Source organism: Microtus ochrogaster, unplaced genomic scaffold (assembly GCF_000317375.1).
Source record: "Microtus ochrogaster isolate Prairie Vole_2 unplaced genomic scaffold, MicOch1.0 UNK41, whole genome shotgun sequence".
Taxonomy (NCBI): Eukaryota; Metazoa; Chordata; class Mammalia; order Rodentia; family Cricetidae; genus Microtus; species Microtus ochrogaster.
The window spans coordinates 1,895,647-1,918,165 of NW_004949139.1; the positions used below are offsets into that span (position 1 = coordinate 1,895,647).

Below are 22,519 nucleotides of genomic sequence, written 5' to 3' on the forward strand. Positions count from 1 at the left end.
AAAAAAACAAAAAACTCCAAAGTCTTGTTTTGAGTTAAAGATTCTGAGCCAAGAGGAAGAAGAGGTTTCTATGCCTTGTTTAGATTATTGTCCTTCTTCCCCACAGAGTGTGAATTTACCTAGGGTGTGAAGGTGATATATGAAGCTGCCCTTGGAAGCAAGGGAATGCGATGAGCTTAGAATACTCACCCAGCGGGGCGGTGGTGGCGCACGCCTTTAATCCCAGCACTCGGGAGGCAGAGGCAGGTGGATCCCTGAGTTTGAGACCAGCCTGGTCTACAGAGCTAGTTCCAGGACAGGCTCCAAAGCCACAGAGAAACCCTGTCTCGAAAAAAAAAAAAATACTCACCCAGTATTCTCTGGTGCCTCGTCCCAGAGCCTCACTCATAGAGCTTTCTGGAACAGGAAACTAAAATTGAAAGGAGAAGGGGTCTTCCCTAGATGGGCCATGTGGTCTGTCTGCCTTCTTCCCTTGTTAGTAGGCTGGAGAGCTGTATTTAGTGAGAGCACTTCCTCCACTCCCCATCCCAGTCACTACAGACGCTCTAAGGAAATGGGACAATCAAACTGGACAGCAAGCAGTTTGCAATGGAGCCTTTTGCTTCTTCCTTTGCTGCCTGTTCATGCCTAAGCTCTCAGAATGCCTGGAGGAAGCAGGGGTGCTTGTGGTTGTTATGATCCCTCTTTATCTCCTTACCCCCGTTGCTCTTCCTCTTTGTGATAGTTGGGGGAGGAGGGGCTGGGGTGTGTGTGCTGCCCTTGTTCTTGTCTTCCAGCATTCTATTCTCCCACTGCTAACCACAGCGACCATGCTGCTAGCATCTAACAGCCCTTGGAGATTGGAAAGAGGTCTGGGAACTTGCTTTGGCAAATTTTTGGGAGGAAGGAGGAATGGGTGGACTTTGACAGTGTTTGTCAGAGCACCACAGTAGGTGTCCTGGTTTTCTGTTTATTTTTATCGTGTGTGTGTGTGTGTGTGTGTGTGTGCGCGCGCATGCTTGGTGCCTACAGGGACCAGAAGAAGGTGTCATCTCCTGGAACTGGAGATGGTTATGAGCTGGCATGTGGCAACTGGAAACCAAACCTGGGTCTGCTGCATGAACTGAAACTGCTCGTAGCTCCTTAGTCATCATCTCTCTCACCCCTAAGTGCTGTGTTCTTGCCACCAGTCTTTCTAGGTCAGGCTCGGAGAATAGCACACGGTAGGGATGTGGAAAGATAGGGACTCTGAAGAAATGGAAAGATAGGGACTCTGAAGAAATGGAATGGGTTTAGGCAGGTGGCCCTGGCAACACCTGCTTGGAGCACCTCAGTCTCTGACAGCCTTTGGGCAGCAGGCGGTTAACTTGTAGAAGTCGCAAAGAGGGCCTGAGGATAATGATCTGGGGAAATCCATGGGTTAGTCTTGACATCTGGTGTTTTAGTCAGGGGTTTCCAGAGGGAAAGGACTGACAGAATGAGTTTGTATGTATCAAAGGAGATTAAAGAGTAGTTACAGACTGGCCTAGCTAGTTCAACAATAGCTGTTCCCTCGTGGAAGGGCAAAGAATTTGGTAGTCATTCAGTCCATCAGGCTGGATGTTTCAGCTGGTCTTTGGCCTGTACTGGAGTCCCTAAGAAGTAGGTTGTTACAACAAAGGAGTGTCTTGGCAGCAGGACAGATGAACTTGCCTGCAGGATTGATAATGAGTTGCTGCTGGACACATCTTACTTTAATACTTGGTGGGTGAGATAATAACCCAACTCATGATGGGCAACTCAAGTCATATGTTCAGTTTCCACTAAGGTCCAATAGCAGACCAAGAGCTATCTCAAAGGGAGAGTACTTGTCTGCAGATGTTAGAACCTTGCTCCAATATCTCAGAGGTCAGTGAATCCTCAGTGATTCCCATATGTTCAGGCAGCATCCCTGTCTGCCACTGACACCTTGAGTGACGCTGGCTCTACTGGATCATATGGTCCTGGGCCTGTTGAAGAGCCTTCTCCTGTTCCAGGCCCCACTCGAAGCTAGCAGCTTTCCAAGTCACTGGTGTTTGGGCAGGAGTAATGCACCCGAGGGAGCAATGTGCTGGGCTCACCAAATGTTTTTGTTGCTGTCTTGATGGTGGGAGGGGCCAGGTGCAATAACTTATTCTTTACCATAAAAGGACTATCCCTACATGGCCCACCACTGGACTCTAAGAATTTCACTGCGGTATAAGGCCCTTAAATTTTGGTTGGATTTATTCCCCATCCTCTTGATGCCCATATGAGTTACCAATAAGTCCAAAATAGTTGCTAACCCCTCCTCACTTGGTCCAATCAGCATGTCACTAGAGTGGACCAGTGTGATGTTTTATGGAAGAGACAGATGATCAAGATACCTTCTAACTGAGTTATGACCCGGGGCTGGAGAAAGATTCTGCCCTTGAGGTAAAGCTGTAAAGGTGCTGCTGGCCTTGCCAACTAAACCCTTAGACTGGTGGTGCACATCTATAACCAGAGTGAGGGCGAGAAGGCAAGAGCAAAACCTTCCTTCTATGTCTTTTTATGTGGGCTGCCACCATAAGGCGTGGCCCAGATTCAGGGTGGGTTTTCCCACCTCTGATGATCAAATCTCTCACATATATTGCGCCCAGCTGCTTGCGTTTTAGTTGATGCAGATGTGGCCAAGTAGAGTATCAAGATAGCAATTACAGTCAGGGAGTTCAGTCCTGTCTGTTCTCTTTTCTCCTCTCAGGTGGAAGAACTGAGTAAGAAGTTGGCAGAGTATGATCAAACCCACAAGGCGCAGCAACAGAAGCTCCAGGTGAGACAGGGTGGTAGAAGAGCATCTTCCCTAAGCTCTTGGGCTATGGTGGTGTGGAGCCAGAGCAGAAGCACCCTGGGGATTGCCCAGGAAGCCATCCTGAATCTCAGAAACCTTGCCTTTGCCTTCTGGGAACTCTCACAGAAAAGCCTTCTCTCCATTAGAGCCCCATATGCTTTTCTATTAGATTAAAAAGAAATCATGCTTGGGTTACATAGTGAGCCTTGCTTTTGTGATTTGGTACTTTGGTTACCCTAGCCGCTTTTTCCCAGTCAGTAGGTATGTGGCTAACGACTACCAGACAGCGAGAACAGAAGAAATTCCACTGTCTCAGAAAGTCCTTAGTAGTTTGGCTTCAAGGACTGAGTATGTCAACAATACTCATTCTCTCATTTTTTTGTACCCCCGCCCTGCCTTTTTTTTGTTGGTTTTTGAAGACAGGGTTTCACTGTCCTGGAACTCACTCTGTAGACCAGCCAGCCTTGAACTCACAGAGATCCTCCTGAGTGAACAGTACTCATTCTTATAATGCATTTCTGTTCTCCTTCATTTTAAATTTTTTGGAGTTGGGGGAGAGACAGGGTCTTATGCAGTTCATAGTAGTGGGATTACTAGGTTTGTGCCATAATGGCCACAGCAATTATACTATTAGTGCTTTTAATTGTGTTACCTTATTTGTTCTAGTGTTTGCTTTTCGTAGCTCTAAGCAGACAAAGGACTGGGCACCAGTGCCTTTGGGACTTGTATGGTACATGGTGGGTCCCAGGCTGAGGTGTTCTGAGTTTCATTTTTCCTGTTTAGCTTCTGTGCCCACAATTTGTCATGAACAATAAGCGGGCATGCCATGTTGCTTTGTCGGGGTTGTTAGGAGCTAACAGGTACAGAGAGGCATGGGTGGGAATATGCTCCCCCTAGTACCTATAGCAAATCAAGCTGCTGTTGCAGGTAACAGAGTCAGCTGTGCCCACAGGAGGCAGTGCTGGTAATCATAATGAGCCCTCACAGGATTTGGACTAGGGAGTTCAGTGTGATCTTGATCAGTTTGCCTAAATCTCTGAACTCTTCATCTCTAAGACAAGGAAAAAAGTTATTCTTCAGAGTGGTTTGGAGAAGCAAGTTCCTGTCATTGAATTTGCATATGCAGTTGTCTCTCAGTGTGCTCTACACCAGGGTGCTTCTAGTAAGGAAACCGCTTGTTTGTTTCCTGGCTGCCCAGGCTCCCAAAATAACCACACAGAAACTGTATTAATTAAATCACTGCTTGGCCCATTACTTAAGTGTATTACTAACTAGCTCTTACATCTAGAATTACCCCATCTCAATTATTAATTTTACCATGAGGCTCGTGGCCTACCAGCAAGGTTTCAGCATATCTGTCTCTGTTGGTGGAACCATGGCTTTTCCTTGACTCCGCCTCCTTTCTCCCAGCATTCAGTTTAGTTTTCCCCACCTAGCTTTACTCTACCCTATCACAGGCCTAAGACAGTTTCTTTATTAACCAATGGTATTCACAGCATACAGAGGGGACTCCCTCGTCAGATGTTTTCTGGAGACCATTTTCTGTTCCATTGGGAGAAAGTGTACATGGTCAGGGAGTGAGATACTTGGTTCCTGGCCTCATAGATGGCAGGCAGACCTGGGAGAAGTATTAAAGCCAGCAGGTTGTCAGCAAAGTGTCCACAGGAGGGCCTGGGAGGGAGAATGTAATTGTTTTGTAGGAATGTGTTTGCTGGGCTGAGGGATCCTAGGTGTCCTGAGACAATGTATTCATGAAGGACCTGAGATACCTGTGGAGGCTGAGTGCATGTGGATGGAGTAACCAGAGCCACCTTTCTGGATTGACTTCTCAGGCTTTCCAGGCTCAGGGAGGTGAGAGCCAGCAGGAGGTCCAGCGCCTCCAGACCCAGCTAAACAAGCTACAGGCCCAGCTGAGCCAGAAGGAGCAGGCGGCTGAGCATTACAAGCTACAGATGGAGAAAGCCAAGACCCATTATGATGCCAAGAAGCAGCAGAACCAAGAGCTGCAGAAGGAGAACAAGGAGCTTCGGACTGAAGTGGAACGTCTGGGCCGCGAACTGCAGCAGGCAAGGCTGAAGACCAAAGAGGCTGAACAGGCCTGCCGCCGCCTTAGTGCCCAGGTGCGCAGCCTGGAGGCGCAGGTAAGCACCTATTTTAACAGAGACACCTCACCCTGAACTGCTGGAATCCACGCCCTCCTCTCCAAGGCCAACCCTACCCTAGGCTTCTCTTTATTTCTCAGGTTGCCCATGCAGACCAGCAGCTTCGAGACTTGGGCAAATTCCAGGTGGCAACTGATGCCTTCAAGAGCCGTGAGCCTCAGAAACCCCAGCTGGACCTAAGTATCGACAGCCTGGATCTGAGCTTGGAGGAGGGGACCCCGTGCAGTGTTGCTAGGTCAGGAGACACGCCTCTCTAGCCTGTGCCTGCTCACTAAGTGTGTGCTGGCCTGGTGTGATGACAGGTGCCTGCTTAGGGGACAGGAGAAGTGAAAAGGAAGTGGGGCAGCTAGGAAAGCCTTGGAAAAGGCTCTTTCATGAGCTTAGATAGATTGCACAGATGTGGAGGGGTGGAGGAGCAGCCTGTATTGTGAGGCCAAGTCGGCCTGAAAGCCCAGAGCCTGGCTGGATTTGATCCTAAAGACCAGAGGACCTCAGAAGTGCTGAAATTGAGGACTGCAAGGTTGGCTTTGTATCTAGTTTCCTGATCGCATAGAAGACAAGGTTGGAAGTACAGCTGCTGCTCTGTCAAATGTTAGCACTGCACTAACTGCATGCTGGGGTGCTGACTACTTTATTCCCCCCACTCCAGCAAGCATCTTAGGTAGGCTGTATTTCACCATCATGTCTCCTTAGCTAGACTGGGGTGTAGAGGGGCAGTCACTGGCCTAAGCTTCCACACTGATGGAGCTCAGGACTGAACCTGGCAGCTTGGCTGAGTCCTTGCTTGTCGCCACTCTGCAGCATCTCCCAGTCTGTGTAGGTGAGATGAGCTCAGGCTGACGGGGAGGGAGTGTCTGTGGGGACCTGTGCAGCTGGGAGAGCTTCTTAGAATGTCGACTTTGATGAGGGCATCACAAGAGGTCGAATTAGACCCACGTCCATGGCTGGGGACCTGTGAAGCTATCCCTACTCACTAAACTGGGAGATATATGAGAAAGAACATGTAGACAGAGGGTTTAGAGTGACAATTGTGGAACAGTTGTGGCATCTGGCGGAGGTCTAGGCTCATGGCTGTCTGGCCTGGAGAGCAGGGCTTAGGCTAAAGTGGAGATCTGAGAGCTGCCAGTATGAAAGGGTTAGAAGCAGCCAAGAGTGGACTAAGAAAGCTCAGTCAAGGCTCCTTTTTAGTATCTTGGAAATATCAGTGAGAGTATGCTTACCACATTTACACGTCAGTGGGCTAGTGACAGACTGCCTTCCAGGCCAGGAGCTGCATCTCAGGAGATTGCTTTCTCTACAGCAAGCTGCCTTGTACCCAGCCAGATGGCACCAGTGTCCCTGGAGAGCCAGCTTCACCCATATCCCAGCGACTGCCCCCCAAGGTGGAATCCCTGGAGAGTCTCTACTTTACCCCCATTCCAGCTCGGGGCCAGGCCCCCTTAGAGATCAGCCTGGACCCCCTGGAGGATGCGTTCCCCGACTCTGGCCGGAAGACCCGCTCTGCTCACCGGCGCACCACACAAATCATCAACATTACCATGACCAAGGTTAGGCTCCTGGGCGTGGGGCTCAGTCAGGAACACACAGGGATGACTTACTGAGGAGAGGAGCAGAATAGAGAAACTAGCAGGCAACCCTGAGCTTCTGGCGCCCCCATGCAGTCAGGATGGAGCTTGGCATAGACTGCTACTTCTAGACCTGGGTTTGTTGTTTTTGTTTGTTGTCTCACAGTGACTGGAGAATAGATGCCTTCTACTGAGAATTGGGGAGTGTTGATGATGTTCAGACCCCGGGAACCTTGGATACAGTGACGGCAGAGGCTATGGGCTGAGACCAGCTCGCTACCTCAGGAGATAGGGGGCTGCCTCTTAGCCTAGCTACTGCTACCTGTCACCTTACTTCTTACCTCTGACATAGGCTGATAATGATAATGCCTCCTTCAAAGTATTATGGGTAGAAGGGTCTTGACAACCTCAGCATCTTGCAAGAGCTTCTGGCCGTGTGACCTGCTTCCACGCTTGCTGTCCAAAGAGCCCTTTAAAGCAGTGTGGAAACAACAGCTGTATTGTAGCATCTGAGAGCTTTGGGACAGAGGTGGTGCTATAGTGTCACTGCACTGATTCGTCCTTCCAGAAACTGGATGTGGAAGAGCCAGACAGCGCCAACTCATCCTTCTACAGCTCGCACTCTGCACCTGCCCCCCCGGCCAGTTTGCGAGCCACCTCCTCCACCCAGTCTCTGGCCAGTGTGGGGTCTCCTGACAATGGCAACTCGGCTCTGCTCAGCCTGCCTGGTTACCGGCCTACCACTCGAAGCTCTGCCCGTCGCTCCCAGGCCAGGATGTCCAGTGGGGCCCCCCAAGGTGAGGAGACTGCGGGGAATTTACCACAACCCCAAACAAGACTGGGGGCGGATCTTGGCATAGGGAAGCACACGATTTCAAAAGCTCAAGGCAGGCCTTCCTGTACCAGAACTTCTGGCCCTCACTTGCCCCTGCCACCTCAGGCCTTCCCTGTCCTAGGACTGCAAAGGAGCTGTTGGGACCAGGGATGTTCACTGATCGCTTCCGGTTCCCAGTGTGAGAGATAACTGGCACTCTAGGGGTTCTTTAGGCTACTTTCTGCGAGACCGCAAGCTTTGGGAAGGTCAGGCTGTCGAAATTTCTTGAAAGTTGCCCTTTAGGTCCTTGGCTATCAATTCATGACCCTCAGTTAGCCTTGACAGGTAAGTAAGGTGCTGCAGCCTCTGCTCATGCACTCTCTGAGACAAATGGTCTGATGGCGGTGCCCCTTTTCATCTGTCAGTGACACAGAACAGGACTGTGTATCCAGCTTGAAGCTCCTCAAGGTGGGAGGGAGCGGGGTCCAAAAGGTCTGGCCAGGTTACACAGCTGTGTGCCCTAATGTCCTGTCCATCATAGGAAGGAACAGCTTCTACATGGGGACTTGTCAGGATGAGCCTGAGCAGTTGGACGACTGGAACCGCATCGCAGAGCTGCAGCAGCGCAACCGAGTGTGCCCCCCGCACCTGAAGACCTGCTATCCTCTGGAGTCTAGGGTAAGATGCGGGGTCACCTCAAGCCTCCCACACTGACTGAAGTGGCTAGCCCGAATATGTATGCTGGGTCTTTGGCCTATTGGAAATGTCTCTCGTGTTTCTACATGGAACAGATGGCAGCAGTTACCCAGGAGTGAAGTCAGATTGAGACTGCTTGAGACTACTAGCTATTCCTCATAGGTAGATCCAGCTCTTCAGTGTTGTGTGTCCTGCTTCAGACAGCTGGGGCACATGGTTGCTTCCTCATGTTCCATGCAGCCTTCCACGAACCTGGCCACCATCACTGATGAGGAGATGAAAACCGGAGACCCCCAGGAAACCTTACATCGAGCCAGCATGCAGCCAACCCAGATCGCTGAGGGTCTTGGAATTACCACCCGGCAGCAGCGCAAACGGGTCTCCTCAGAGACCCACCAGGGCCCTGGCACTCCTGAAGTAAGTGACGCACGAGCATCTGTGATCTGTTCTCACCATGTCTTACGTAGTAAATGGGAGGGAAATCTCATTGCAATGGGACTGCTGGAACGGCCTCTGTCAGGAGATGGGGAAGGTGATTGTCTCATTGTCCTCTGCCTCACAGTCCAAGAAAGTGACCAGCTGCTTCCCACGGCCCCTGACTCCCAGGGACCGGCATGAAGGACGTAAGCAGAGCAGCACTGTTGAAGCCCAGAAGAAAGCAGCTCCAGTTCAGGTTAGGCTGGGACTTTAGGGGAGGAAGGAAGGAAGGCCAAATGAAGCCTTGCTGGCAGAGCCCCAAGTAGCCGGTTGACAAACCGTTCCCCATAGGTGGACCGGCGCCAGTCAATGGCCTTCAGCATCCTTAACACACCCAAGAGGCTGGGAAACAGTCTTCTACGGCGAGGAGCTTCCAAGAAGACCCCAGCGAAGGTCGCTCCCAGTACTCGCAGTGGAACCCGCCGCTCTCCTCGCATTGCCAGCACTGCAACCCCTCGGGCCAAGGGCAAGGTAACACAGTAAAAGGAGACCACCTCCTAGACTGAGTACTCTACAGGGCAGCATCCAAGGCAGGGCCAAGCTAGACCAGTGGAGGGGTGTAGTAATAGGAACAGCGGGGCTGTGTCCCGTCACCCAGCCACCCGCATGGCTAGCTTTATACCCGAAATAATTACACGGAAACTGTATTCTTTTTTTTTTTTTTAAATATTTATTTATTTATTATGTATACAATATTCTGTCTGTATGCCTGAAGGCCAGAATAGGGTGCCAAACCTCTTTACAGATGGTTGTGAGCCACCATGTGGTTGCTGGGAATTGAACTCAGGACCTTTGGAAGAACAGGCAATGCTCTTAACCACTGAGCCATCTCTCCAGCCGGAAACTGTATTCTTTTAAACACTGCCTGGCCCATTAGTTTCAGCCTATTAACCCATTTCTAATAATCTGTGTAGCACCATGAGGTGCGCTTACCAGGAAAGATCTTAACCTGCGTCTGTCTGGAGTGAGAAAATCATGGCGACTCTCTGACTCAGCTTCTTTCTCCCAGCATCCTGTTCTGTTTACTCTACCCACCTAAGGGTTGACCTATCAAATGGGCCTAGGCAGTTTCTTTATTAATTAACCAATGAAAGCAACAGATTAGGAAGAAATCACTCCCACATCAGAGGGGGTGAGGGGCACAAGAAGAGGTACTTTGTCCTGGGTAGCCATTCATAATTGAGGGCACCACTTAGGCATGGTTGGCAACTAATAACTTAAAGATGGGTGTTTATGGGGCACAAAGGGAGGGGTTTTCTGAGCTAATAGAGACTGGCAACACGAGACAATCTGGCCAAGTGACTTTCTCTCTTTTTCAGGCAAAGCATTAAAGAGTCAACACCAGTGCGTGGCCCTACCTGGTCCTTTTCCTTCTACTGTCCCTCTCAGTGCCTTCTCTCAGCTCCTGGGCCGATGGCGGCCAGCCCCCCCAACACACAGTGATGCTTGCCTACACCCTTGCCTGGTACCTGGTGCCTTCTAGGCATCTTTTCAGAGCTGGCCCAGGAAGCATGGACAGTGTGGGGTGTTCTCCCTATCTTGCCTCCTGATCTCTCCCCCTCCCCTTTTGGAGGAAAAGTCTACTCCATTGTAACTAGATTTGAGGCTGAATTCTTGAGCCCAGACAGTCTTCCTTAGTCTCTGGACCTAGAAGGGACCATTGGAGAAGCAGGTTCTGCCTCCTGCTGTTTCTGGTGGCTAGGCGTAGCAGAGGCCTTTGCTCTTGAACCCTATGATCATCGGGCTTAACCTGGTAGGAGCCTCTGCTCTTCCTGCTCCCGTCTACACAAGGACACACCTACCTGGAGGATGCTCTTTTCCAGGACAGGTGGGTCCTGGGTCTCAGGGGTGGGATGGGGGCAGCCTTCCATGGCAGCTCATACTTCACCTTCCCCAGACTTGCACTGGGGTGGGAGATATGGAACTATGGGAAGGTTTTTAAGGGCCAGGGATGGATCTTTTCTAAATGTTATTACTTGTAAATAAAGTCTATTTTTCTCCCTTGAGTGCTGCGCTCTCTATGTGGGTATGGGGTTAGGAGGGAACTGACCGGGAGGGAACTGACCGCTCTCTGGAGCACATTCCACTTCTGGTCCCTGTTCCTAACTAATACTATGGGTTGTTTTCTATGTCAAGGGTTTGTGTTATCTATCTTGAATTTCTACTTGGCATGAGAGTCAGCGTCCCCTGCCCCTTCCTGAGACAGGCAGCATTCCTATGGACAGTAATAGGGCCTAAAATACATCAGACTGAGATGTCGCTAAATGAGAACTCATTGTGGGCCCTGCTGAGATTAGCTACAGTTGTGATCTGAAGCAGCCATTGTCCCATCCCTTCCTTAGGACATTGGGGCAAATGAAACAAAACCACCTATAAATAATGAAGTCAGTGCAGACTGACACCTCGACCAGGGTTCACCTGCTGAATTGATGCAGAATGTGAGCCCTGAGAAGCCTCTGGAAAGTCAATGTGGAGTTGTAGGCAGAGCTCCTATTGCTTGGCTAAGGCACCAGCAGGTCTCCAACGTCACCAGTGGGGTGAAGACGACGTTAGAAAAGTTAGCACGCATGGACAGAGGGACAAGTAGGGGGAAATCTAATTTAATTACTATGATAAGAATATCATAGAAAGGTAGAAATGGAGCTTGAGTTTGAGGTTCAGCTGCATGGGGGCGAGCAGAGCCTACGGTGGAGCCTTCACCCTCCAGGTGGATGAGAGCCAGGCTCCAGTCAAGGCCATGCTGCAGCTGACTGCATGCTGACCCCTGGCCCTGCTGACGTGGGTCCTGGGCTGTGGCTGGAGAGGATTTCTTGAGAGGGGGTAGGGACTGTTTTCACCCCATCCTGAGGAAGTAAAGGCACACAAGGTCAGAGCTGAGGAGGAAGGAGTTTCTCGCTTACTGTCCTGGCAAAGCCTGTCCTTTCTCCCCCAGACAGCAGTTTCCCGGATGCCTTTCTTCAGGGTCCTTACCCAGAGCTGGGCCAGGACGATGTGATACTGGGTCACCTGTCCAGGGTCCACAAACAGACAGGAGAAGTTGGTGCTTCGTAGAGTGGGGCTCAGTTCCTCTAGCACCAAGGCTCTCCGTAACCAAGTGCTGGTGTTCCTGTGTTCCCGACTGCAGAGGCAGAAGAGAATCATGAGAGGGTTGCAGGGGATGTCTCCCTCCTACTAGCCTGACTGCTGTGACCCTCACCTTGTGTGACCCTCCCTCAGCCGGCCTGGGAGGTGCTCAATGAAGGAACCATTGCCCAGCCAGTAGAGGATGCTGAAGTAGGGGAAGCGGCTGCAGGCAGCACAGGACAAGGTCAGCGTTCCATCTAGGAGCACATATGGCTGTTAGTTATTCTATCAGAGGCCCCCTACCCTGCCAGCTCCTATAATGCCTGTGCCCCACTTAAGCAGGAAAATATTAAAAGGGAATATTTAATATTACAGGCATCAATTTCCCTAAGCCTATGTAGGAAATGTCCTGAGTTCATCAAAGTCTTCCACTTCTGTGCCTCCTTCCTTGGGTCATGCTAGCAGGCTGATGTTGCTCTCAGATGGACAGAAGGCAGGCAGGCAGGGGAAGGCCCTGGGAGGGCTACAGTCCTACAGGAACCATCCTCGGAGCTGGGCAGTGGAAAGGTGACCAGAGCCAAGCTGGTGCTTCTCGACAGGTGGATGGCACATTCCTCAGTCAGCCTAACCCCTGACCTCTGACAACTCAAACCTCTTGGGCTCCCGTAACCGCTCCTTACTCAGTGGCACCTCTTCCTCTGGCCAGATCACGTGCAGTGCTGGGTACCGCTGAGGTGGGCCTGCTGGAGACCAGGAAGAGCACGGGTCCTTTGTCTGAGGTGCACACGTGCCTCTGGCCAGAATGACGAGATGGACATAGAGAAGCAGGACCCACCAAGAACTAGGGTCTGAGGAACAGAATTGCAGATGGAAAGCTCAGCATCCTAGCACCTGCTTTGGTCAGACACAAACCTCCACCCAGCAAAGAAGCCTTGAAGTGGAGCCAGACCAAAGCAGCTACATAGAGGCTTAGAGCAATAGCACAGCTGGAAACAACATCTTGGGGGTGATGGCCAAGTTAGCCACATTGCTCCATTCTATTAGGATGACCCCCACAAAGCCCCATGTCCCACCTGTTGTCCGACAGTGTCTCATGGTCGAGATGACTGTGTCAGAAGCAAGCAAGCCTGGTGTCTGTAACTTCTTCTGGAAAGGGAGAGTCGAGTTCAGCCAGCCCCACATCTTCTCAGGTTCCTTCCCTCCCGACAGTCCATTTGAGCCTCTGGTATTTCAGAGGGCAGGCCTAGAGCCACAAGCCGGGCCTTCACACTTAAGACACTGCTGTTACCTAGTAACAATTTCCTCTCATACCAGCTCCAAACAGCATTTATATAACAGTTCCCCAATCCAATCTTACCCAGAGAGGTTAGGGAGGAGAAAGGCACAAAGCCTTACCTGGGAAGCAACTGTCTCCGTTGAGAGCCCTCCTTCTGGGAAGGGCAGGACGCAGTCCGCTTCTGAGAAAGCTCCCAACGATTTCACTTTCACTTCCTCTGTAGGAATCCCAATCCCAAACAAACAGGCTGCTCCGCCCCTCGACCCACAGCTCACACTAGACAGATTTCCTAGGTCCCTCTCCAGATTCTCACCTCACATCAAGCCCCCTGAGAGGTGAGACAGATGAGTGCTGCCTATCCAAGGATCAGGATGGTGGTACCCACTCACCCTTCAGCTAACTTCCTATAGAAGTCAATATTAATTGGTACTGGGGACCCCAAATTGAATCACTGACCTTTTTACCCTCAATGCTATATTGGCCCAAGGTCACTGAGCCAGCCCCAAGGTGCTGTCTCAGGCTCACCCTGACAGGCACAGGAGCCACAGGAACGGGTAGGCTCACTGGTTAAATCTAGATCTTTCCACCTGGCTCTAACACCCTGAAGAGCTTCTGGGAGCTCCGAAACTCAGTGTGACTGCCTGGCCCCAAAACTCTCACCACAAGAAACAGCAGCTTTCCTGTCTGGCTGGTGTACAACACGCCCAGCCACTAACACAGCTGACCCTAAAGAGCCAGGAAGGCACCGGTAGCTTGGGGGCTGGGACTTGGCAGGTATAAACGGGAATCTGGTCATCTGAAGCTGTGCTTCTGGCTCATGCACCTGGGGTAAGTATGCAATCAACGGGGAAGCTGCTGACAACAGGTAGGGAGATGGACCCGGTTTGGAACAAAGATTCATAACTGATTCGGATGCAGGAGGATGAGAGCTGTGTCTGTGTGCTACATTCACTGCTCTGAGCAACTCCACCCACCTTCTCCCACCTAGGCTGCAGACTACAGGGAGAGTCCGATCCAGAGACCAGAGGCTGTACTCCCCTGGGGGTGGGGTGGGGGCGACAGGGATTCTTAGAGACTGGGGGATGGGTGGAGGTGCAGGAAGAGAAGGTTGTGGGACTCAGGACTGACGCAGCGTTAAAGCAGCCTTGACCTTAGGGGAGAAGGGGACAAAGGAAGAGTGATCGATCTCTGGGCCCTTTGCTCGGCTCCCATTCCCAAGGCTTGAGAATACAGGAAACAGGCTGAGGAATTGGGGATACTAGTCTCAGTCACCTCAGTCTGAAAGGGGGGCTCAGTGAAGCCTCAGGGCCCCTAATGCCCAAGAACAGGAACTACACACATAGGGGGCAGGGGTGGAAACGCAGTGTTCACAACTGTAGGCCCCAGTTCTCAGGTGCGAGAGGCAAGACACCCCAGAGGTCCCAGGAAAGAATGGCAAAAAGAAAAGCTTTCTGATGTGGGAATGATTTCTTATTAATAAAGAAACTGCCTAGGCCCATTTTATAGGCCAACCCTTAGGTAGGCGGAGAAAACAGAACAGGATGCTGGGAGAAAGAAGCTGAGTCAGTGAGTCGCCATGATTGTCCCACGCCAGGCAGATGCAGGTTAAGATCATTCCTGGTAAGGCGGCTCATGGGCCACACAGAATAATAGAAATGGGTTAGATCATGGAGCTTTATTCAAAGGTGAAGACAAGGCCCTAGACAGACCGTGCTGTGGACTCACGGTGCCCTCCCACTGACTCCAAACGCCCCCCTTTTCAAACCTGTGCTCACTAGGGTCTTATTCTTCCTATCCACCCACCACTCCTACCATCAGGCCCAGGAAGACCCCACAAATGACCATGCCTCCATAGGGCTGTTCCCTAGTCTGGGAATCTCTGCTTAGTTTCAAGGGCACATTGATGACTGGCAGACATTGGTACCCATCAGTCTGTCTGCTCTGTGCACACACACCACACACACACTTTGCAGAGTAGCCTTTGGCACGTTTCCACTTCCAGGCTCAAGAAGCTGCAACACTCACTGCTACCAAAGTAGCTTCCACAGCCTACGGATGGCTTCCATACCCTGCAGGGCAACAGCCCTGCTCAGTGCTACCAAAGTAGCTTCCACAGCCTACGGATGGCTTCCATGCCCTGCAGGGCAACAGCCCTGCTCAGTGGCAGACAATCCATGCCACTCACTCTTCCAGTTGTCCCAAAACATGGGGTCACAGGGCTTCCCTAGTTGGAAAAGTCATCAGTTTTGCCATGCTCAGTCTTGAGTTTCCAGACAAAAAGGAAACAGTCATGTACAACAGCCACCTCGTATCCCAGACAGCTGAAAAGGGCACTCGCTGCTCAGAACTGGGTCTGCGGCACCAGTCTGAGCTCTTGTATGCTGAGTGCAAACCAGGTTTGCGCCTTACAGAGGGAAGGGAGGGGAGGGGTAGGCTGAAGCACTCAGCCAGCAGAAAAGCCACTGCTCTCAGCCAGAGGTGAGAAGACTCCTCCCGACCAACAGCTCTGCCCTACCATGTTCAGGCAGGGTAAGGCCTAGGGGTGGGGGACAATTCCTATGCTCCACAATAAAAAAATTTAAATATATTCATCAAAATAATTTTCTTTTAAAAAGCCCCCGCTGCTAACAGCCCCACTGGCTGGTTCTCCAACATTCCCACCCCCAAACCAGACCCAGTTGGGGAGGTCCTGAGTGGCCCAAAGTGCCTTTGAGTCTTTCCCACCCAAGTCTTCACGGGCAGCAAGGGAAGTGCCCTGAGGCCCATGGCAGGTGGGGTGGGTTCTCCAATGATGTGGCTGCTGTTTATTCTAGGCCCAGAATGTAGCTGATGCCTTGAACCAGGCCAATGATGACAGGCTGCCAGGCCACCAAGTAGCGAAGCCAGTCCAGTAGTTGTCCATACATGACATGAGGCCTCTCCCAGCTGCGAGGATGTTAAGGACCAGAGGCGAGATTATATGCAAGAGCTGATAGGTTCATTCAGCAGGGTAGTGAGGCCGTCCTTGGATTTGCCTACAGTTTTATGCTGCTCCATAGCCCAGAGAAAATAAAGCTACCCAGCTTCTCTCAGCTCTCCATGTTGGGGTGAAACGCTAAACCCAGAGAATCTGGAGCTCTGGATGCACACACCGTGGGGAAGGCGGCACTCCCTCTTAGGGCTGCTAGGGAATCAAGTGTGATGATTCAGGTGAAGAACTTTCTAGAGAGGAAGCAGACACATGACAAGGTGCAGTGGCTGCTTTTGTTAGTAATTTATGATGGGCAGTTGAGCTTCCTGGCTGCCTCAAACTGAGGAGTAAACAAACTCGAGGTGGAGGCGGTGGGTGGCCCCGCGGGATGCAGACACTGAGAGCGCCTTCCTCCCACCAGCCACTCCCAGAAGGACTCAAAGGATACGGATTGCTGAACATCCTCTTCAGGTCCACCTTCTCCTTGCAGTAGGGACACGTCTGTTTCTTTCCCACGATGCACCAGCCTCGGATACAGAACTCATGGAATCTGAGCACCATTGGTCAAGGGAAGTGGCAGAGAGCCAAACTGACACTTTAGCCCCATCCTGGATCTCAGCATGCCAGAGTGGCAGCTCCAGAGAGAGGTTCACATAAAGGCTTCACTCCTTACATACAGCTGTGTAATTTGGGGAGTTCCTTTTCTTTGAATGTTCCCTCACAGGGGAGTGAGAGCAATGATCCTTATTTACATGGTTGTTATGAGCCAGGATGGAGACAATACACAGTTCCCAACGTGGCACAGGATGAGCACTTAGTAAACACAAGATCAAGATGAGATCAAATCCTCAGAAAGGGATTCGACTCTAAACTGAAACATTTCAGCAGAGGGTCTCCTTCTCTGTGACACATGTCAGCTTGAGTGGCCTCGCTAGCTGCAGCTGCAGGCTCTCTAGGACCTGGCAGTCTGAGACCACCTTTCACTAAGGGCAGTGCCACTCTGGAAGAAAGGGCGACAAAAAGGCTAAAGTTTCTGTCATGGCTCGCCTATACCCCAACTCTGCTGTGGTCCACATAGCAGGGTCATGTCACCCTCTTCCTACCATGGCTGGAGCACGGGTTCAGGAGAGATCAGCACAAGGCAGGATACACGTGATTGCAGGAGAGCCTATACGTGTTCTCGATGATGCCCTCTTCATTGACATCCACGAAGATCTGCTGCCCACACACGGCACACACGCTGTCGGAGAGGTGTTTGGTGGGCATGCCCGACTCGCTGTAGAACTAGGGGAGAGCGGGAGGGAAGGCCAGGAAGGCTGTGAGAGGGACAAGGACGGGCTCACGCTGTGCCTGCGCTCAGGAAGCAGGGAGGTGTTGAACGCAGGTGCTCAGAGAACGTTCTCCTTCTTTGTCTAGATCCTACCCCAGGGAACGGTGTTGCCCACAGATAAGAAGGGTCTTCCTACTGCAGTTAAACTGATCTAGAAGCTTCCTCACAGACAGTCCTACAAGTTTATTTGTAGGTAATTCTAGCATTCGTCAAGTTAACAATATTTGCAACAATAGTCTCCTAGCTGGTCTTTCTGGATCCGCGTCTGCCTCCTCTCTATCCCAGGCTCCACAGAGAAGACAGGCTCATGGTTTAAAATTTTGAGTCTGAGGAAGTTTCTAAGGAAGGAGTTCTTTTTGGGGTTTTTTGTTTTGTTTTGTTTAGAGTTTCCGAGATGTGGTTTCTCTGTGGCTCTAGAGCCTATCTTGGAGCTCACTCTGTAGCCCAGACTGGCCTCAAACTCACAGAGATCACCTGTCTTTGCCTCCCAAGTGCTGGGATTAAAGGTGTGCACCACCACTGCCTGGCCAAGGAAAGAGTTCTTGTGAGGATGCCTGCTAAGAGACATCTATAACAGCAGTGGTGTCTTAGCAGTAAGAGTTCAAACTTTCAGGAGGACACAAACAGGCCAGGTTAGAACACAGGAAAGAGTTTAATCCACATGACAGATGCCCCAGCTGTGAGGAACCTTATAGGCCAGGAATCAGAAGAGGGACCTTTCTTTTTATTTTTATTTATTTATTTATTTATTTTTGGTTTTTCGAGACAGGGTTTCTCTGTGGCTTTGGAGTCTGTCCTGGCACTAGCTCTGTAGACCAGGCTGGTCTCGAACTCCCAGAGATCCGCCTGCCTCTGCCTCCCGAGTGCTGGGATTAAAGGCGTGCGCCACCACCGCCCGGCGGGACCTTTCTTTTTAATAAAAACATATTCTGACTGTAGTGGTACACACCTAATCCTAGTACTTGGAAGGCAGAGGAAGAGGACCCGAGGAAGTTCAAGTTCTACATATGGAGTTCCAGGCCTGGCAAGGTTCCATAGTCAGAACCTGTGAAAAAAAGTTCCAAACAAATAAATGAATAATGTTTCAAAAAAGCACAGAAAGTGTCTGTAGAGACAGGAAAAGTAACAGATCAGGCTAGCTATGGTAGCACTTGGGAGGCAGACGTAAGTGGATTTCTGTGAGTTCAATACCACCTGTGCATGCACACAGTACAAAGACATACATGCAGGCAAAACACAACACAAAATTATTTAAACAGAGTTTTAAAAATTGAAAGCCGCCGGGCGGTGGTGGCGCATGCCTTTAATCCCAGCACTTGGGAGGCAGAGGCAGGCGGATCTCTGTGAGTTCGAGACCAGCCTGGTCTATAAGAGCTAGTTCCAGGACAGGCTCCAAAACCACAGAGAAAAACCAAAATAAATAAATAAATAAACAAATAAATAAAATAAAATAAAATTGAAAGCCAATGGGTTGGAGAGATGGCTCAGAGGTTAAGAGCACTGACTGCTCTTCCAAAGGTCCTGAGTTCAATTCCCAGCAACCACATGGTGGCTCACAGCCATCTGTAATGAGATCTGGTGCCCTCTTCTGGCCATCTGGCCAGCAAGGATACAGATAGACAGAACACTGTATACATAATAAATAAATCTTTAAAAAAAAAAAATTGAAAGCCAAAAGAAGGTTAAGGCCTGCAAACAGTCTGCCCTGACGAAGACAGCACACCCTCTGACTCTGGGCTGTCTAGGAGCTCTGAGGAGCCAAAAGTGAGGCTGCACCAGTTTTCTTGGAGCGTGAGGCAGGATGCCTGCCCCAAGGCATCACATGAAGAATTTAAGGAAGAAAGTAGCAAAAGACATTTCACAACCCTTCCACCCCAGCATGACTTCTGCCATGGCCAGAAACCACTGTGACTAGCTCTCACGAGCCACACCGTCATGGTGGCCCTCTGGAGAAGGTAATTTCCATCCAAGGTCCCCTGACACAATGAGAGCTACTTGAGACATCTTCACAGAAGTGAGAAAACACTACCCTAAGGAGGTTGTGCAGAGCAGTGGGGAGAGTCTGAAAAGGCTCCCTAATATGATTATAAAACCTCATAGCTTTATTTCTAGGAACCCTGAAATCAACTAACCACAGCGATCTCATCAGATCAAAGCATTAAGCCACGGAAAATGAATTAATTTTAGTTTCTGACTCTAAACCAAGCATAACTCTCTGGTACAGAAGCTGTGACTTAGAATGTACAGAGACTGAAAAGTGGACTGAGGCTGAGCATGTCATGTGGAAGACGAGAGAAGGTTACTCAGCTTTAAAACGGAAGGGAACTGGAGCTGGAGTGATAGTTCTGCAGTTTATAGCACTGGCTGCTCTTTCAGAGACTGAGGTTTGATTCCCAGTGCCCATGTGGTGACTCACAACCTCCTGAAACTATAGTTCCTGGGGATCAAGCTTCTTCGGTCACTAGGCATACATGTGGAATACAAACATATATACAGACAAAACACCCACATGCGTGAAAACAGTAAAAAAAAATAGTAATTTTTTCTTAAAAAAGGAAGGTAATTTTAGCATGTGAATCAACCTTGGAGATCTTATCCCAATAAGCTGGTCACAAAATGACAAAACCACCCAGGAATCCTCTCATGAGGTACTGGGTGCTGAGAAGTTGAATTTAGAGACAGAATAAGAGCTGGGCAGTGGTGGCGCACGCCTTTAATTCCAGCACTCAGGAGGCAGAGGCAGGTGGATCTCTGTGAGTTCGAGGCCAGCCTGGTCTACAGAGCAAGTTCCAGGATAGGCTCCAAAGTTACAGAGAAACCCTGTCTCAAAAGACAAAAAACAAACAAACAAAAAAACAGACAGAGACAGAATCAAGAATGGTGATTACTCTGGATCTCTGTGAGTTCAAGGTGAGCCTGATCTACAGAGTGAATTCCAGGATATTCAGGCCTGTTAGACAGAGAAACCCTGTCTCGGAAGGGGGAAAAAAAGGGTGATTACCAGGGAAGGGCTGGGGAGAAATCTTGAATCTTTTACCAAAGCCCTTTCCTTACCAAAAAAGACTAAGATTTTACTACAAGTAGGTAATTCTGTCTCTCCAGCCGATGGCTCAGCAGTTAAGAGCCTGCTCATGCAGAGGTCCTGAGTTCAATTCCCAGCACCCATCTGAAATGAGATCTGGTCAGTCGTCCTTATCAGCTTCAGCATTGCCAGGGCAGACATTTCATTCGGTTCCAGGTAACGGTGTGACTATAAAGCGGTATCTGCTCATTCTGTAAGCGTTTACAAGATAACTGCTACTGGCACAAATATGCAAATGAGTTTGCCAATGAATGCAAGGCAGAAATTTCTAGATTACCTCAAAGCATTGATCAGATTCTTGCTACCACGACAGCAGAATCCCTGAAATTCAATTAACTGTCAATCAGGGACCCACCCAATTAACCAAAGACGCTGGGGTCCTCAGTGTTGGGAAGGTGCCTGTGTCTCAGAACCTGCTGGCAACCAAGCTCCAGCATAATGCCTGTAACCTGGAGAGGTTCAGCCATGCCTGCTGCGGTAAACAGTAAAAGAGTTAACTCCTGGTGACTAAGTCACTGTCCTAGGGGAGCCCCACTCATCAAGTACAGGTATGCCAGCCTACAGCCAGGGTCAGGTCACTGAGCGACTCCTCTAACAAGACAGACAACCAGTTCCAATGTAATTGCCTAGAGAAGAAGTAATCTTTACAAAAGATTCTAGGACCCAGAGGGTGGGGAACATCTCCATCTGGGTCTGGACATTCGCAGGAGAGTGGCTGTCAAAATTCAGACCGCGGGTGGCAGGCAGGTGACAGACACTGTGGTGTGAACTTCCGTCAACCTCACTTGTAGATGGACAGTCTGTTTATCCTGCTACCGTGGCAACCTGCCAGTAAAGACCAAGGTGACAATCCTTCTGCTCCCACGCTAGGAGGAGGAAGAGGATGAGGGATAAAAGACGGGGTCTGAGGTTCTCTCCACCCTAACAAGAAGTGGAAGCTAAAATAATCACTTCCTGGGGACTGTCAGGTTATCACCGTTAGTCACTGACACACTTGATAATTCCTCCTGAGAGCACAGGAGACCCCAGTTATCTGAGGAAGTCCAATGTAATAAACATCTCCTGGGGGAAAGACTAACTCACTGTGTCAGCTCTGAATTCAGTATCTGTTCAGACACAGGAGAAATTCTATGGCTGGTTACTGCGAACCCCTCTGAGGAGTTAGGGCTGTGTTTAACGTAGCAGCTGCTCCTAAGCTCCAGACAAAAGCTGGTAGCAGCTGAGGCAAAGCAGAAGGAAGGGAGCGCAAAGGGGCGAGCAGAATCCTGACAGCGGCTGCTATGAAAAGCCAGCTACGGGACGGAGTAGTCTCAGGATGCGTCCACTGTGACTGTAAAATTATGACCTGACAGCTCTCTTCTGGAGAACAAGGAGGCTGAAGATCTGAATGAAGGCTACACATGCAGATAAGAGACAGTGAAATGAGATTATGAAAGAATCCAACAGGCAATTCTAGAATGTTTCCATTGCTGTCATAAAATCCCTAAGGCTGGGCACTCAAAGGAAAAGAAGGCTTCGTTTACAGTTTGGAGGGCAAAAGCCCAAACAGACAGCACTCGACCTGGCAGGGGTCCCTTCAGTCACCCCATGGCGATGGCACCACACACGGGAACATACAGATGAAAAAGATCACATCCAGTCGGAAGCAGGGGACCGTTCAAGGCTGCACTCACTCTTATAATAATGGGATTTGGTACTAACTACCTCAGGGGCCATGAGAATGACCTCAGTCTCTCTCAAGGGTACAGCCTACTGGGTACTAGTCCCACTAGACCACACCCTCAAGAGCTCTACAGCAGGGGTGACCCTTGGGACGCTCAGAGCAGCTGTTACCCACAGAAGCATAAAGGGAGGTAACAGATTTTTTTTCCAATTTGTTCAAGTATAGGAAAAATAACATTAATATCACTTCACTGAGAAAGACCTGACCTAAAACTGTATCAAAAACACTGATGACAACTTATGCTGGAGAAGTTGTGGGGAAAGGGAACACTTCTGCATTGCTGGTGGGAATGCAAGCTGGTACAACCCCTTTGAACGTCAGTGTGGCGATTTCTCAGAAAATTAGGAAACAACCTTCCTCAAGACCCAGTAATACCACTTTTGGGTATATATCCAAAGGATGCTCAATCGTGCCACAAGGACATGTGATCAACTATGTTCATGTTCATAGCAGCTTTGTCATAGCCAGAACCTGGAAACAACCTAAATGCCCCTCGATCGAAGAATGGATAAAAAAAAAAAAGTGGTACATTTACATAATGGAGTACTACACAGCAGAAAAAATAACGACAGCTT

The 22,519-nt window shown here is 50.0% G+C and overlaps 3 protein-coding genes across 13 annotated transcripts in view; 1 reads left to right on the forward strand and 2 right to left on the reverse strand.

Annotated features, from left to right (window-relative positions):
- Positions 1-10,526, forward strand: part of Numa1 (nuclear mitotic apparatus protein 1) — a 78,106-nt gene extending 67,580 nt beyond the window's left edge. For all 7 annotated transcript variants that reach the window (XM_005368798.1, XM_026790102.1, XM_026790101.1 and 4 more), the window contains 10 exons: positions 2,720-2,788; positions 4,639-4,947; positions 5,049-5,203; positions 6,269-6,515; positions 7,102-7,330; positions 7,889-8,025; positions 8,284-8,460; positions 8,606-8,716; positions 8,812-8,991; positions 9,840-10,526. In XM_005368798.1, coding sequence (XP_005368855.1) covers positions 2,720-2,788; positions 4,639-4,947; positions 5,049-5,203; positions 6,269-6,515; positions 7,102-7,330; positions 7,889-8,025; positions 8,284-8,460; positions 8,606-8,716; positions 8,812-8,991; positions 9,840-9,851 — 1,626 coding nt within the window. In that variant the 3' untranslated portion in view covers positions 9,852-10,526. The remainder of the gene's footprint in view (positions 1-2,719; positions 2,789-4,638; positions 4,948-5,048; positions 5,204-6,268; positions 6,516-7,101; positions 7,331-7,888; positions 8,026-8,283; positions 8,461-8,605; positions 8,717-8,811; positions 8,992-9,839) is intronic.
- Positions 10,527-11,120: 594 nt separating this feature from the next.
- Positions 11,121-14,354, reverse strand: Il18bp (interleukin 18 binding protein). Of its 3 annotated transcripts, none has more exons than XM_005368811.3 (5): positions 12,657-14,354; positions 12,264-12,431; positions 11,717-11,840; positions 11,491-11,638; positions 11,121-11,363 (listed from the first exon to the last, which is right to left on the reverse strand). In XM_005368811.3, the coding sequence occupies exons 1-5, from the start codon at positions 12,763-12,765 to the stop codon at positions 11,250-11,252; spliced, it is 663 nt and encodes a 220-aa protein (XP_005368868.1). In that variant the 5' UTR covers positions 12,766-14,354; the 3' UTR covers positions 11,121-11,249. The 3 variants fall into 3 exon arrangements, with proteins under 3 accessions (XP_005368868.1, XP_026645906.1, XP_026645905.1); XM_026790105.1 differs by having other exon boundaries at positions 11,153-11,638; positions 12,657-12,729; positions 12,979-14,354; XM_026790104.1 differs by having other exon boundaries at positions 11,153-11,638.
- Positions 14,355-14,465: 111 nt separating this feature from the next.
- Rnf121 (ring finger protein 121) overlaps positions 14,466-22,519 on the reverse strand; it is a 60,376-nt gene continuing 52,322 nt past the window's right edge. For all 3 annotated transcript variants that reach the window (XM_026790125.1, XM_005368812.3, XM_026790126.1), the window contains 3 exons: positions 16,960-17,093; positions 16,258-16,359; positions 14,466-15,784 (listed from right to left, as the gene is read on the reverse strand). In XM_026790125.1, coding sequence (XP_026645926.1) covers positions 15,664-15,784; positions 16,258-16,359; positions 16,960-17,093 — 357 coding nt within the window. In that variant the 3' untranslated portion in view covers positions 14,466-15,663. The remainder of the gene's footprint in view (positions 15,785-16,257; positions 16,360-16,959; positions 17,094-22,519) is intronic.

Bases quoted from the DNA above. Each gene is read 5' to 3' on its own strand.
- Il18bp (XM_026790104.1), bottom strand. From the start codon at position 12,765: ATGTGGGGCTGGCTGAACTCGACTCTCCCTTTCCAGAAGAAGTTACAG. The intron at 12,432-12,656 runs GTGGGACATGGG...TCTGTTCCTCAG, and splicing joins GAGACACTGTCGGACAACAG to ACCCTAGTTCTTGGTGGGTC. The intron at 11,639-11,716 runs GTGAGGGTCACA...CTGCCTCTGCAG, and splicing joins CTGAGGGAGGGTCACACAAG to TCGGGAACACAGGAACACCA.